The sequence below is a fragment of the Panthera pardus genome, unplaced genomic scaffold (assembly GCF_024362965.1).
Source record: "Panthera pardus isolate Hobbes unplaced genomic scaffold, ASM2436296v1 HiC_scaffold_1, whole genome shotgun sequence".
NCBI lineage: Eukaryota > Metazoa > Chordata > Mammalia > Carnivora > Felidae > Panthera > Panthera pardus.
In genome coordinates, this window is record NW_026526654.1 from 90,137,558 (window position 1) to 90,152,447 (window position 14,890).

Sequence of the window (14,890 nt, forward strand, 5' to 3'; positions counted from 1 at the left end):
TTGGCTCAGGTCATGATCTCATTGTTCGTGAGTTCAGGTCCCTCATCAGGCTGTCTGCTGTCAACACAGAGTCCACTTTGGAATCCTGTTTCCCTCTCTTTCTCTGTCCCTCCCTATCCCCTGTCCCCACTAGCTCTCTCTCTCAAAAATAGATAAACATTTGAAAAAAGAAGAAGAAGAGATTTAATGCTTGGAATCAGTACATAAAACGAAGAAGCTTTGAGAAAATATACTTGAAACCAAAATTTACTCCTGGAAAGTGGCTTAGTATATAATTCTAAAATCATGATCAACAACAACAACAAAAAATCATGATCCAAGTATTTCATAGAATATTGGATCAAAACACTTGTGGGGTGAAGGATAGATGAGAAAAGTGACTGAGGGAATAAATGCTTATCCTGCTAAGCCACCACCAACAAAACAAAAATATATTTTAGGCAATAAAATAAGGAAGACTAGGAAAGAAGGAACAAAGATTGGAAGCTTAAGATGGCCGATTGATTTTTCTGTCTTTTCCCCCACTCTCCCAATATTTAATATTGCAGTGATTTACTATAGAACTTTATATATGCAGTGATTATATGCAAAATATATGCAGTGATTTACTATAGAACTTTATGTAATGGTGGAAATATTTCTTATCTATGCTGTCCAATATAGCAGCTACTAAGAATGAGAGAGTTTAAGTACCTAGCTAGCTGATGATAGTCAAAGGCAGGTGATCTGGCTGCAGAAAGTGTACTCTTAATCACAATGTCTCTCCGCCTTTCCATGGGCAGTCAGTCTTTAATTATCAAAAGATCCATAATAAACAGCATTGCCTTGTCGTTATTTATCAGTGTCACAATTTTTTTTTTATTTGGACCTTACAACATCCTGCATTATTTAATTACAAAATAGCAAGTGAGGTGGAAGTGAGGATAGTCATGGGTTTGTAATTAGTAGCAGACAAATAAGAATTTGAATGCAACTCTTCTGTCCTTGGAAGCTCGATGTAATTTATCATAGAGCCTCTTTGGTTTGCTCTTGTGGTCTGTATAGGAATCATTGTGTCCACCTTTAATAATGAAAAGTTATTCAGAAAATACTTTAAATGTATTGAAGTAAATATTATCACCAATGTCGACTTTTGTTGTTCTAATTCAACATTCCTTGAAATCACGGCAGCATATCAAGGAAAGAATCTATGGACCTCTCACTCTTGTCATTATAGAGAAACAAATATTATCATTTTTTCATCTTTGAACAGTATCAGTGCCAGAGAATTGTGAGCAAGATAATGCCTCCAGAAGTACGTGACGTGTGACTACTGAATCTAGTATCTAACGTCTCTGACACAGACCTTACTTTAAATTGTCTATACAACTCTACCCTGTTAATCCAACGTACCTCTCTGGCTTGCCTTTACCACGTGCTTAAACAGGATAGGGATGGTTATAATTTGCACAGTTATTGAAATGTTGGTAATACATTTTGTTGCTTCATTTATTTCCAAACAATACTTGAGGAGTTAAAACATAAAAATCTCGGTGACATTAGGGATGTCCATGCAATCTAGCACTACACATAAAGACTCTCGTCCATCTATGACCGTGCTTTTGCCTTAGATGATTTGTGTCTGTCACTCAATAGGCCTGTGTCTTTACCATATCCCAGAAAAAGTACTGAGGGGGTTCAATCGGTTTTTAAAATCCGTTTGTGTCATCTGTAATGGTTTTTTACCAACTTGTAAACACCGTCAGTTGTAATCCCACGAACAACCGCTAGGGTGAGACGAAAGAGGCCCCGCTTTCATCTTTACATGGAATCTTGGATGTCGCACGGCACCCTGACGTGCGCCGAAGACGTAGGTGTAGACGATGAACAAAAGAGAAGCCCCAGCGTCGATGTGGCTTCTCCGGGCACACCCGCCCCGGGGCGCGCCGCCACGCTGCGCACCGTCGCCCGGCTCCCCGCAGCCAGGCCGGCCCCGGTCGGGCGAAGCGATGGAGCAGGCGGTGGAGTGGAGACCCCATCGACCGTTGAGGACCAGCAGATGGTGGAAGGCAGTGGGGAGGCCGGGTAGAGGCTGGGGGAGGGCGACCGAAAGGGGCCGCGGAGGAGGACGACGGCAGCGGCGAGGGACGCACCGAGGGGAGGCTCCGGCCCTTCCAACAGGCGGGAGCCCGGCTCCAGGGGAGCCCGCAGCTTCCTCCATCTTGGTTGATGGAGGCGGGGAGCGGCGTCTGGGTCCCTCCACCGTGGCGCCCGTCCCCCAGGGCCCCTCAGACGCAGACGCCGGCATCAGGGGCCGTCCCCCCGGCCGAATGGCGGAGCCCAGTTGGGGCTTCGCGGGAACAAGTTTCCCAGCCCCACGGGGTCTGGTTTTGAACTGGTCCCAAGTTCCCACAGCAGTCCCGACAAAATGGAGGACGTCGTCTCCTCCTGCAGCCATGACGGGAGGTGGGGGGACTATTCCCCACGGGGGTGAGGCGAGGGTGGAGGCGCTCCCACTCCCCGCGGCACGCTCGGGAACCCCCTTCACCCGCTGCCCCGACCTCCCACTTTCAATCGCTCCAGCCCGTGCCCGGGCTCGCCCCTCTCGGGGGGCTTCAGGAACTGGACAGGGAGGGCGTTGGGGACATCGAGGCCGCGTCTCTCCTCGGGCAGGGTCGTTGGGAGCGGCTGCAGCAGCCTGGGCGCCCAGGCCCGAGCCAGGGCAGGCGGCCACGGCCTCAGACTCGCGGGCCGTCCCGGGCCCTGGAGGGCACCCCGGGCGCCCAGGGCCGGAGCCCGCGGCCGGTGCAGCGGGCGGCGAAACTCGGGCTGCCTGACCCTGACGGACCCGGGGGTGGGGGCGGAGTGGGAGGCGGGGGTAAGGAGGGGAGGGGACGCGGCCGAGGGCCGGGAGCGGGCGGAGGGGGGGGAGTGGAACGGCGACGCCGGGGGGTGTGGCCTGCGCCTGACGGACAGCCCTTCGGACCACCCCCCCGAGGGGGGTCCTGAAGGAAGGCAGATGTGGCCAATGGACGTGCCCGAGGCGCCGCGGCCCGCCTTTCCGGCCGGCCAATGAGGGTGCGGAGGGCGGGGCCTCTCCGGGCTCGGCCGCACCGCCGCCTCCTCCGTCTCCTCCGCCTCCTCCTCCTCACCAGCGCTAAACCCGGGACTGGACCGAGCGGAGTTGTGCGTGTGGCCGATGGCGGGGTGGGACTGGGGGTGGGTCAGGGGAGTGGGGGTTCGTTCCTCGGAGCCGCAGCCAGAACCGGGTGAGGCTTATCCCCGCTGTCTTTGCAGTCCAGATTCGCCGGTAGTAGGGGTGGCTGGGTGCAGCGCAGCCTCGGGAGGAGGAGATGCGTGAGCCTCCCCCCGACCCGGGATTAATACCCCGCGGCGCGGCCGCAGTTGCCGCTGCCGCGTCGGGGCCTCGGGGTCTGCTCCGGGCTCTGCTCTCGTCACAGGCGTCTTCGCGTGCGGCCCGAAGGGCTGCGAGAGTGAGGGCGAGGCCGGGAGGGCTGGGTGAGGAGGACGCCAGAGGCGGGGGTCGCTCGGGAGGCGGGGGTTTTCCCGGCCGGGGCGGTGGGAGGTCGCGGGGTATTTTTCCTTTTCTTTATTGCGGGGGGCGGGGGGCGGAGGAGGTAGAAAGGTGGGGGGAGGGGCACCTCAGTTCGTTCTCCCGCTCTCGGGGCTGCGCTCCCACTGTCTCCGCGGCAGCCCGAGGTCCCCAAGTTTTTCGGGGCGAGGGTGCTGCCTCTTCCCCCACCGGGTCCCCTCCGTCGCTCTTCTGTTCCCTGGAGTTTCTCGTCTTGTCTAATTTGGGCGAGTTCTAATGGCGGACAGGGACTGCAAAGGCTCCGAGTCAGAGCAACTGCTTGGGGCAAATGTAGGAGATTTCACCCGGCGGTGACGTGAGCCGCTCCTTACCTCCGAACTGGTGTCCCGATTGACCGGGATAGCGCTGGGTGGGCAAATTTAGGAAAGAATACACTTCTCTTGCTGGCGTCGAGGGAACCTTTTGCCTTCCACCAACCCCGCCCTCCCCTTCCCTTCGAGCAGGCTTGTTCTCCACCTCCCGTTCTGTAATTTGAAGAACGAGATTTAGCTACATCTCGTCGTTTAGATCCCTATAGTAGTTGTTGTGCGTTTTTTTTAAACCTCGCTTCTCCACCGCTCTGGGTTGGGGGAGGGAAGAAGAGCACGGAAACTCCTTGACTTCTTACCGTTTGCTTCCTCCCTCTGGTGGTTAGGAGTTGGTGCTACGTCCAGATGGGCTGTAATGAAATAGTTTCGCAGCTCTCTCTCCTGTCATTCTAGGATCAGGAATCACCTTCAGGCCAGTCTGGTTCGGCTTTGGCAGAAATTAAGGAAGAAGACATACCATTTGTGAGTAATTTTACCCTGCTTTTTAATTTAAATGCACTTAGTGCAATAGTTAGTCGATTTATCTTTCTGTTATCTTGATGGCAGAGAGCTAGTTGCTTAGATGGACCCTGTCCCCAGAGCCAAGTCAGGGTAATCCCTGGGAAAGCACTGGGAATGTATGCTGATACTTACACCACTGGATAGGATTTAAAGTAGGTTTCACTTTAAATGCTTTGGGTGTAACTTTTTTTCCCCACCTTCTCAGTGGATAAAAATATTTTTTTTCTTTGCTGTTGGATTAAGAAAGAGCTAGGGGCACCTGGGTGGCTCAGTAATTGAGCCTCTGACTTTGGCTCAGGTCATGATCTGGTGGTTTGTGTGTTCAAGCCCTCCATCGGGGTTGCTGCTTGTCAGCCTGTCAGCACACAGCCTGCTTGGGATCCTCTGTCCCCCTCACTCTCTCTGTCCCTCCCCCACTGGTGCTCTCTCTCTCAAAAATAAACATTAAAAAAAGAAAGAAAAATACTCTGAATTTTCTGTTCTTTTAAGGTTGATGAAGAGAGTATTTTTTGTATGTTTGTCTTACATCTGAGAAAGCTTTCTATTTAAGTGCCCTGATAGTCCTCCAGCCAGCATCACATCAGGAGGTACATAATCTAGTTGTCACACTACTTTTAGTTCTGAGATTGACCACGAATTGGTAGTGACAGCTGGATCTCTCCATTATGATGTTAATGTATTTTTCTTTGTATCAGGAAGTAATCTATGTAATGTTTCATTTTGGTGCAATAAAATGCCCAATTCTCTGTCAGTTAATTGTTTTTTAACACCAATCCTTTCCTGAATCAGTAATTTTATTAGGAGTCTGAAGATGATGATTTTTTAATGTTTAGTTTTGAGAGAGAGAGAGTGTGTGCGTGCACGCGTGCGCAAACGGTAGAGGGACAGAAAAGGGGAGACAGGATCCCAAGTGGGCTCTGTGCTGACAGCAGAGAGCTTGACATGAGGCTCGAATTGGCGAACCCCAAGATCATGACCTGAGCCACCCAGTCGCCCCTAAAGATGAGGACTATAAACAAAGAATCACTGATTCCACATCTATTATCTGGGATTCAGTACAGTTTTAGGTCCTGCCTATTTTGTTCTTTAAAGCTGTTCCAACACCTTACAGTTGGCGATTGAAATGAAACTTGTGATTAGAATAACTCACATGGTAGTACTCCTGCCTTCTCTTTGGCCTTGTTCTCCTTACCAGTCTTGTCTTTGCACTTAATGCTATTATTCTTCACAGTACACCTTTTTAGTTAGTTAGATCGAGGACACTGTGTCAGGATGTAGACTGCTGTCTAGCTTTTAGGAATGGATATTGTTTTAATTCAGTAATTTTTCTATAATCCCTGCGTGGTGATATTTCACATTCCCTGGAGTTTTGTGAGGTGATGGGATGTAGGCACGGTTCTAGAGCTCTGCTGGGTATTCATAGAAAAAGGGAACCAGTGAGGGGTGAGTTTGGCAGGGTAACAAGTCACTGACTCAGTTATTATCACTTAGAAAAGCCATTTTTCTCAGAGTATTCCTAGGTATTTGCAGCATGATGTAGTATAAAGAACTAGGCTTTAGTGCCAGCCAGATTGGAGTTAAAATTGCTGCTATCTTGGGGTGCCTGGCAGGCTCAGTCAGTGAGGCATATTTGACTCTTGATCTCAGGGTCATGAGTTCAAGCCCCATGTTGGTCATAGAAATTACTTAAAAAGTGGGGTGCCTGGCACTTGTACCCCAATGTTTATAGCAGCACTCTCAACAATAGCCAAATTGTGGAAAGAGCCTAAATGTCCATCAACTGATGAATGGATAAAGAAATTGTGGTTTATATACACAATGGAGTACTACGTGGCGATGAGAAAGAATGAAATATGGCCCTTTGTAGCAACATGGATATAACTGGAGAGTGTGATGCTAAGTGAAATAAGTCATACAGAGAAAGACAGATACCATATGTTTTCACTCTTACGTGGATCCTGAGAAACTTAACAGAAACCCATGGGGGAGGGGAAGGAAAAAAAAAAAAGAGGTTAGAGTGGGAGAGAGCCAAAGCATAAGAGACTCTTAAAAACTGAGAACAAACTGAGGGTTGATGGGGGGTGGGAGGGAGGGGAGGGGAGGTGATGGGTATTGAAGAGGGCATCTTTTGGGATGAGCACTGGGTGTTGTATGGAAACCAATTTGACAATAAATTTCATATATTAAAAAAAAAAAAAAAGTGGGGTGCCTGAGTGGCTCAGTCAGTTGAGCGTCTGACTTCAGCTCAGGTCGTGATCTCACAGTTCATGAGTTCGAGTCCCATGTCGGCCTCTGTGCTGACAGCTCAGAGCCTGGATCCTGCTTTTGATTCTGTGTCTCCCTCTCTCTCTGCCCCTCCTATGCTCATGCTCTGTCTCAAAAATAAATAAACATGAAAAAAAATTTTTTTAAAGGGAATACTTAAAAAGTAAATAAAATTTAAAAACATTAACAACAAATTTCTGCTATCTTATATATTTGGAAAGTGCAAACTAAATAAGGGTAAATAAATGAACATTTATTATGGGCATTTTATAAATGAGTAAATTATGTATATCTTCCCAAGATTGCTGTTAAGATTTAATTGACTATAAAAATAGGTAAAGTGCCTGGTCCATAAGTTTTGGGACACACACATATACACATACATACTGTTAATGGTAACTGTAATTCTTATCCTCTAGGTTTTTGTGTTTTTGTTTTTTTTATTACGTGAGATTTCCTCAGGATTATCTTTCAACTTAAAACTAAGTTTCCCCTTACTTTTGTTTTATTTTTAAAATATTTATTTATTTTTGAGAGAGAGTGCACGTGCACACATGCTAATGGTGCAGAGCTCCACGTGGGGCTTGAACTCATGAACCACAAGATCATGACCTGAGCTGAAGTCAGATGTTTAACTGACTGAGCCACCCAAGCTTCCCGTAAGTTTTTCCTTTCTGCTAAGCTTTTAATATCTGCAGGCTCTTTATTATGTTAGAAATGTTAATTTAGGGGGTACCTGTTGGCTTAGTTGGTAGAGTATGCAACTGTTGATCTAGAGGTTGTAAGTTCAAGCCCCACGTTAGACATAGAAACCACAAAAAAAAGTTAATTTTCTATGATCTTTACTCATCACCCAGATAGAGTACTGATAATTTTGTAGTTTTTCATTTTACGTTTGTTTTTCCTGCATTTATCTATCGTTCTTTTTTTTTCTCTTTTAACTATTCCTATTAGAAGCTTTCCTCAGATATTTCATAATTCTTGACTGGTCTACTTGTGATTAAGAATTCAGAACTAGAAAGCAAATCAGAAAAGTGTGGTTGGGCTTTCAATTTGGGAACTTCACTGTAGAATGGTTCTTTTGGCCAATTGATGGAGAATCTCTAGAGTCATTATCTTTAGGTCTTTTCCTGTTTTTGTTGGTTCCTAATTTCATAGAGAAGAGTGTTTCTGATGCACCTGTGTGGGTCAGTCGGTTTAGCGTCTGACTTCAGCTGAGGTCGTCATGAGTTTGAGCCCCGCATCAGGCTCTGCTGTCAGCACATAGCCTGCTTCGGATCCTCAGTCCTCCTCTCTCTCTGCCCTTCCCCTGCTTGTGCTCTTCTCTCAAAAGAAATAAACTTAAAACAATTTTTGTTTTTAAAACATAGGTGAGTGTTCCTGAGAAAGAAGTCTTCCAGGCAAGAGTCAGGTCCTGAAAGATAAAGGTCTGGATGCCACCTCTGTGGGAATCAAGTGGGAGGAAACATTTCGTATGCATGATATTGAACCATTCATCCATGCTTGGTGAACCCCAGACAAAAATCTTCTGTTCTATCCAAAGAGTAAAAGTCTAGAACCTTGTGCCAGGGTAGGGAAGAACCTGTCATTGTCAACATGGAGGGAGACAATAGTTCTAGGATCTCCCAACCTCATTTTAGCTCCCCTATCCCCTGTTCCAGAGATATCTGCACCTCCTGGTTTCTGAGCCTTTTGAAGATTCTATGGCATAATCAGGAAGTTTCTCTTAGCTTGTTCCATCACTATTTTAGTTTGGCTGTCTCAGATCCACCGAGGTAGTTACTCATCCATTTGCTCTTCAGCTTACAAAATCTTGTTGCTTTTTTTCTTGTTCTTCCTTTCCTTGTGTGTAGGAACCTTACCATTGTTTATGGGGGTTTTAGAAAGGAGTGAAGTTAGTTGTGTGTGATTAATCTACCGACTGAATCCCTACCAGGCTATTGATTTGTAGGTAGTAATTTTGTACTTGGACACTTTACTAATTCTCTTGCTATTTGTTGTAGTTGTTCATTTGAGTCTTCTTTATCCTATCTGATTACATTTTTATACCTCCAGAATCATAGCACACCTTTATTTTGTTTCTGATCTCAAATGGGAATGCTTATAGCAGATACTCACTAAACATGAGTTGGCTTTCGAGTTGAGATTCTTTTTATGTAAATGTATAAATATTTGTATAGTAAGACCTGTTCTGTGACAATATAAGTCCACAAAGATGCAGTAGGACATGTTCTAGGACTAATTAATGATTAACAACGGTTTTTGTGGGGCGCCTGGGTGGCTTGGTTGGTTGAGCATCCAACTTTGACTCAGGTCATGATCTTGTGGTTCACAAGTTCGAGCCCCACGTCAGGCTCTGTATGGCAGCTCAGAGCCTGGATCCTGCTTCAGATTCTGTCTCCCTCTCTCTTTGCCCCTCCTATTCTCATGCTCTGTCTCTCTCTCTCTCAAAAATAAATAAACATTAAAAAAAAAAATCTTAACCGGTTTTGTAACCTACGTCCTAATTATCTTTTATAGAGCCTACAGAATATAGATGGCCAAAAAAATGAACCTTTGAAACCATAATTTTTTTATGGTGTGATTTTTTTTTTTTCCCTAAGATTTTATTTTTAAGTAATTTCTATACCCACCATGGGGCTCACACTCACAACCTTGAGATCAAGAGTCGCATGCTCTAGTGACAGCTAGCTAAGCACCCCAATAATTATTTTTAAATACTTTACTGTTGATTTTAATTTTTGTAGATTCATAGAGCAAGTTAGTTTACCTTTCTTATATGTGCTAATCTTGGTCATATTAACATCTCAACGTTTCTATTTTAGCTTTAAACCACTGACAGATTCTTTGTAATAATGTAAATTTTGTGTAATTGTATGTAAACATTGAAAATTGAATGGCTATTAAATCACTCAACTGATAAGAATATAACAAAAACTTTTGCAACTTTTAAAAAGCATATTTTAAAAACTGACCATGTATGCTTAAAAATGGTTAAAATGGCAAGTTTTATGTTATATATATTTTGCCACAAATTTTTAATTTCCTTCAGGAAATAAAAACAACTGAGATGTCACTAAAGGTAAATACAAAAGGGCAAAACACTCTTGTCTTTGTTTTAATAAGTCTTATCTTTACCCCTAATTAAATACCCTGTTAATTTTACAAAGTTGTTACCAATTATCTAGAGATAGTCTGCATTTAACATTCTTATTTGGTCTGCAGCCTAACTTTTTTGCATGGTGGTGTTATAATCTTTTATCAAATTTCTCTGTGCAGATTTTCCTTTCCTTTTCCATTACTTGAGATTACATTAATTTTCATTGTATCAAAATGAAAATATGTTAAACATTGGTTATCAGTTGTAGATGATTAAGATACCAAAGGAGACTAGCTAAATGTTTAAGATCAGACACTTGTTGAAATCCCAGGATGTAAGCAAAGTATTTGCCTGAATACCTTCTCATAGGAGAGGGATTTAACTTTTTTTACTTTCTTTAATATGATCCAAGCAGACGCCAGGGACTTACATGTCCAGTTATCTGAATAAAAACCTTGGAATTGTATATTATCCCCATTTACAGTTTATAGTTTAGAAAACTTAATGAGGTGAAGTAATTTGCTCAGTGCCACACAACTAATTGCTGAAGTGTAACTTTTTCTGTTTTTGGATATTATAGAAGTAGTCAAAACTTTTCTGTAGTCTTCTGTTTCTGAAATTAAAGTATTTGGTCAAATTATATGCACAGTGAGTTTTAGCAGTAGTTTAACTTTTTTATAATCTGTGATTTGAGAGTAGATGAATACTTAAATCTTTTTTCAGAGATGGAGGACTGCAGTGAGCAAAGCATGAAGAATGGTCTTTCTTTTATTTTCTTTGAAAAGATTAAGACATGTCACCAGAGGATACTGTGGCGTCAGCAATAGCCCTTTTCCAGAAGTTGTTCTTCTCTGTTGTAGGTTTATTCAAATATAGATACAAAGGACTAAGAGAATTCATGTATAACAGCTCTTATATGTCATAATTCAGTTTAGGCTAAATTATTGCCTCTTTCCTTTGAAAATCAACCATGTAACCAGTTTACTGGATGAATGTTAATCATGATCCCAACTTTTGTGGTTTTTATAACCCTTTTAAAGTGGTCTCTTAGATTTGTTATCTTTTCTTTAAAATAGACTTTCTGAATGTTGATTTTCATCTTAATAAAAGATAAGTAATTTCTAAAAATTGCTTTATACATTAATTGCATATAATATACTGGCTATGAAATCGATTCTAGAGTCAGATTTCTTAGATTTCAATCCTAACTCTATCCTTTGGACATTTGAACAGGCTATGCTGATTACGTATCTTCTGAGTCTTCATTTCCTAATGGGTAAAATGGGAAAAAGAATAGTTTCACTTCACTTTTATAAGCATTAACTGAGTTAATATTTAAAGATATAACACATACTAAGAATAAACTTTACTTATTGCATGACTTTATTATCAATTAAAATTAGTTGGGAAAATTTTTGAAGAGAAATGTTATGCAGCATATTTCAGTATGAGTTGTTTAAAATGGAATGAAGACTGCCATATGAAATGAGTTTTCTTAATAATTTAATACCCATACAGTTCCCATGTTCTTTATTCTTGAAATTCTAAGAACATTGAGGCTGTCATATATAAACTTACCTCAGCTTTTCATTTATCATTTCTATGTACTTACAAATATTCCAGTTATACTTAGCTTTTCCTTGTCTTTCAGATAGAGGTGATTTTTTTACTCATAATCAGTTCCATTACCACCTGTGCACATATCTCCTGTCTACTTTTAAGATCCTTGCTTCATCGGTTATTTACTTTTCCAGATTCTTCAATTATGTCTGTCTGCTGGATCCTTTCCTTTGTCATACCCTAGTGCAGAGCAGGTTCACAGAAGTATTTGTTGAATATAAATGAATGCTAAGAATTTGAGGCCTAGAGTTAGGGCCTGGGGTTTAAGTTCTACTCAGTCTTACCTAGAACAATTTAGTTGGTTTTCCTTTCCTGATTTGTAAAGTAGATTAAGTTATACCTATATTATGGAGCTGTTTTCAGAATTTTACATGAAAAACCCGTAGCATAATGTCTGGCAATTTCTGGACAAGGATAAGGAAGATTTAATCAAAGTTATGTTAGAAGCGGAGAATTTGAAAAACAGTGACAAAGACGCTAGAGCAATAAGGATTAGATGATAGTCACTTTAGTAGACAAAAGTATAGTATAGTGATTGTATTTGGATCCTGGGTGATTGGTATTTGATAGAATGATTTTGTTACTATTTCCTATTTCAAAAGAAGACTTAGATTTTTTTTTTCATTGTAAAGGGTAAGTTAAATTGAGTACTATGAGTGCATTTTTTTAAGGACTACTACAAATTGGATGATTAATTTCCATCAAACTCTGAGGTAGGCATTAAATGGTTAATGAGAGAGGAAAAACAAAATGAGTAACAATATTTTCCTTGAGGGTTGGATAAAACTCACCAGAATTTAAAATTTCATTGCAATAAAACACAATGATCATAATATACTAGAACTTTTGTTATTTACTTTCCTCTGTTACAGGTTCTTTGGCATGGATAAACGTTCAGTGAGAGGATTAGACTTGGCTGAACAGACTCCTGTTTTATTAAAGAGTAAAGCCATGGCAGCTAGCCTCATGGATGTTGGAAATTCATTTGGTGGCCCAACTAGTTCTTTAGTCAATAGATCTAGAAACTCATCAGTGGAAGATGATGATGATGATGATGATGATGATGATGATGATGATGATGTTGTATTTATTGAATCTATACAACCTCCTTCAACTTCTGCTCCAGCAGTAACTGATCAAAGAAATTTTATATTTGCTTCATCAAGAAATGAAAGTCTACAAGGAAATTATTCCATAATTCTTCCTTCCTCAAGAGATTCAGCTTCTCAGAAGGGAAATATAAGTGAGACGATTATTATCGATGATGAAGAGGACATAGAAACAAATGGAGAAGACAAGAAAAATTCTTCCAATTATATTGAATGGGGACTTCCTGGAACTAAAAATAGAACCAAAGATTTGAATTTCTCCACTTCCAGTCTTTCAAGAAGTAAGGTAAATGCAGGAATGGGTAATAATGTTATCACTACAGAATCGACTCTGAAATTCCTATTGCTAATGTTACAACCTTAGAAACAGGTATAAGCTCTGAATGCTGGGCGAGATATGAACTTAATGATTACACGTATAACATCACTGTAGAATACCAACTTGGGAGATGTCGCTAAAGGACTTCAGTCAAGTAATTTTGGTGTTAATATACAAACATACGCCCCATCTTTGACTTCACAGACCAAGACTGCAGTAGGACCTTTTAATCCTGGTAGAATGAATGTGGCAGGAGGTGAATTTCAGAATGGAGGATTTACAACTCATCATAGTCCTGGTAAGCAGTAAGTGATTTTATTGATCTATACATGAAATACTTTTTTTTCTTGACTTTCATATTAAGATAGAATATTTTACTTGCAATCTACTTGGTCCCTGATTTTTCAGAAATTAAATCTGTTTTACCCACTGCGATTTACATCTGAAGTGTTTTAATTGAAAACCTCCATAATTACTACAACCACCTACCTAGTTTCTTTTTTTTTTTTTTAATTTTTTTTTAACATTCATTTTTGAGAGAGACAGACTGAGCATGAGCGGGGGAGGGGCAGAGAGAGAGGAAGACACAGAATCCAAAGCTGGCCTCAGGCTCTGAGCTGTCAGCACAGAGCCTGATGTGGGGCCTGAACCCATGAACCGCGAGATCATGACCTGAGCCGAAGTCAGCTGCTTAACTGACTGAGCCATCCACGTGCCCCTAGTTTCAAATCATAGAATTAAAAAATGGATAGTGAATTGAAGAAATAAAGTAATATGTAATAATTTAATTTTATTTAACTTGTAATAACATAACTTGAAATTTCAATTTTTGCATTTCAAATGTTTACTTTTGGACTGCTTGTCTCTTTATTTTTGTTTTTAAATCAGCAGATTATGCCTTTATTTTAAAAGTTATTTTAAAAACTCTATATAGTTTTTTAATTTTTTTGTCTATTTATTTATTTATTTATTTTTGAGAGGGAGCAGGTGAGCATGTGGGAGAAGGGTGGGGCGGGGGGGCGGGTGGAGAGAATCTTAAGCAGGCTGGACAATCAGCACAAAGCCCAGTGCAGGGCTCATACCCATGACCCTGAGATCATGACCTGAGTTGAAATCGGGAGTTGGACACTCAACCCACAGAGCCACCGAGGCATGCATAGAGGCCTACATTTTTAAAGCTTATATGGGCAGTCTTTTTCTGATAAAGTTAAAATATAATGAGAATTATTTAAAACTTAGCAGATCTTTTTGGCAGCTTTGTCATGATTTAGTGTGGTGTTTGTTTGAGAGTTAAAATTTTTGTTTTGGTATTGGTTTTTGGTCATTTTAGTGCTTTAAGCTATTGACCAACTTAGAAGTTTAGGAAAGGACTGAAAAGGAACTAGATTTAAGAGCCTCATTTACTGCTTTTAATGGAATGCCAGAATTTTTTTTCTTTTTTTAAATTAATCTTTTTCTCTGGTTATGAGAATACTACATGATTATTATAGAATATTTGTAAGAAATTATGGCTAGAAATAAAGTATCTGTCACCTTATCCTACCAACTAGCAAGGACTACTGCTAAAATTTTGTTTTCAGTCTTTTGCCTCCATGGTTTTAAAAAAATATAATTTAGGGGCGCCTGGGTGGCTCAGTCGGTTAAGCGTCCAACTTAAGCTCAGGTCATGACCTCATGGTGCGTGAGTTCGAGCCCCGCGTCGGGCTCTGTGCTGACAGCTCAGAGCCTGGAGCCAGTTTCAGATTCTGTGTCTCCCTCTCTCTCTGCCCCTCCCCTGTTCATGCTCTGTCTCTCTCTGTCTCAAAAATAAATAAACATTAAAAAATATATATATATATAATTTAGAGCACATTATATATAATTTTGTGTTTCTGTTGGTTTACTTAATCTAAATTTTCACATCATTTTAAAAATAGAATTTTCCATGTGTATAAGATTTTTGTCTGAGATAACACATTCCTCTACCTTTTTATTAGCATTTGTATAGTATCCCATTTTTTATTGTTGAAACTGTCCACTAAATTTCTTTGTCTACATTGTTTATTATTTCTACAGGACAGTTCTCAAACATTTTGG

At 41.5% G+C, this 14,890-nt stretch overlaps 1 protein-coding gene across 8 annotated transcripts in view; it reads left to right on the top strand.

Annotated features, from left to right (window-relative positions):
- Positions 1-2,924: 2,924 nt before the first annotated feature.
- Positions 2,925-14,890, top strand: part of ZMYM5 (zinc finger MYM-type containing 5) — a 32,877-nt gene continuing 20,911 nt past the window's right edge. For 2 of the 8 annotated variants that reach the window (XM_053901151.1, XM_053901157.1), the window contains exons 1-4: positions 2,925-3,248; positions 4,294-4,362; positions 12,259-12,781; positions 13,019-13,112. In XM_053901151.1, the coding sequence (XP_053757126.1) occupies positions 3,052-3,248; positions 4,294-4,362; positions 12,259-12,781; positions 13,019-13,112 (883 nt within the window). In that variant the 5' untranslated portion in view covers positions 2,925-3,051. Of the gene's footprint in view, positions 3,249-3,324; positions 3,499-3,636; positions 4,363-8,036; positions 8,094-12,258; positions 12,782-13,018; positions 13,120-14,890 lie in introns of those variants that run through there. The other 6 variants (XM_053901152.1, XM_053901138.1, XM_053901148.1 and 3 more) reach the window with 6 other exon arrangements.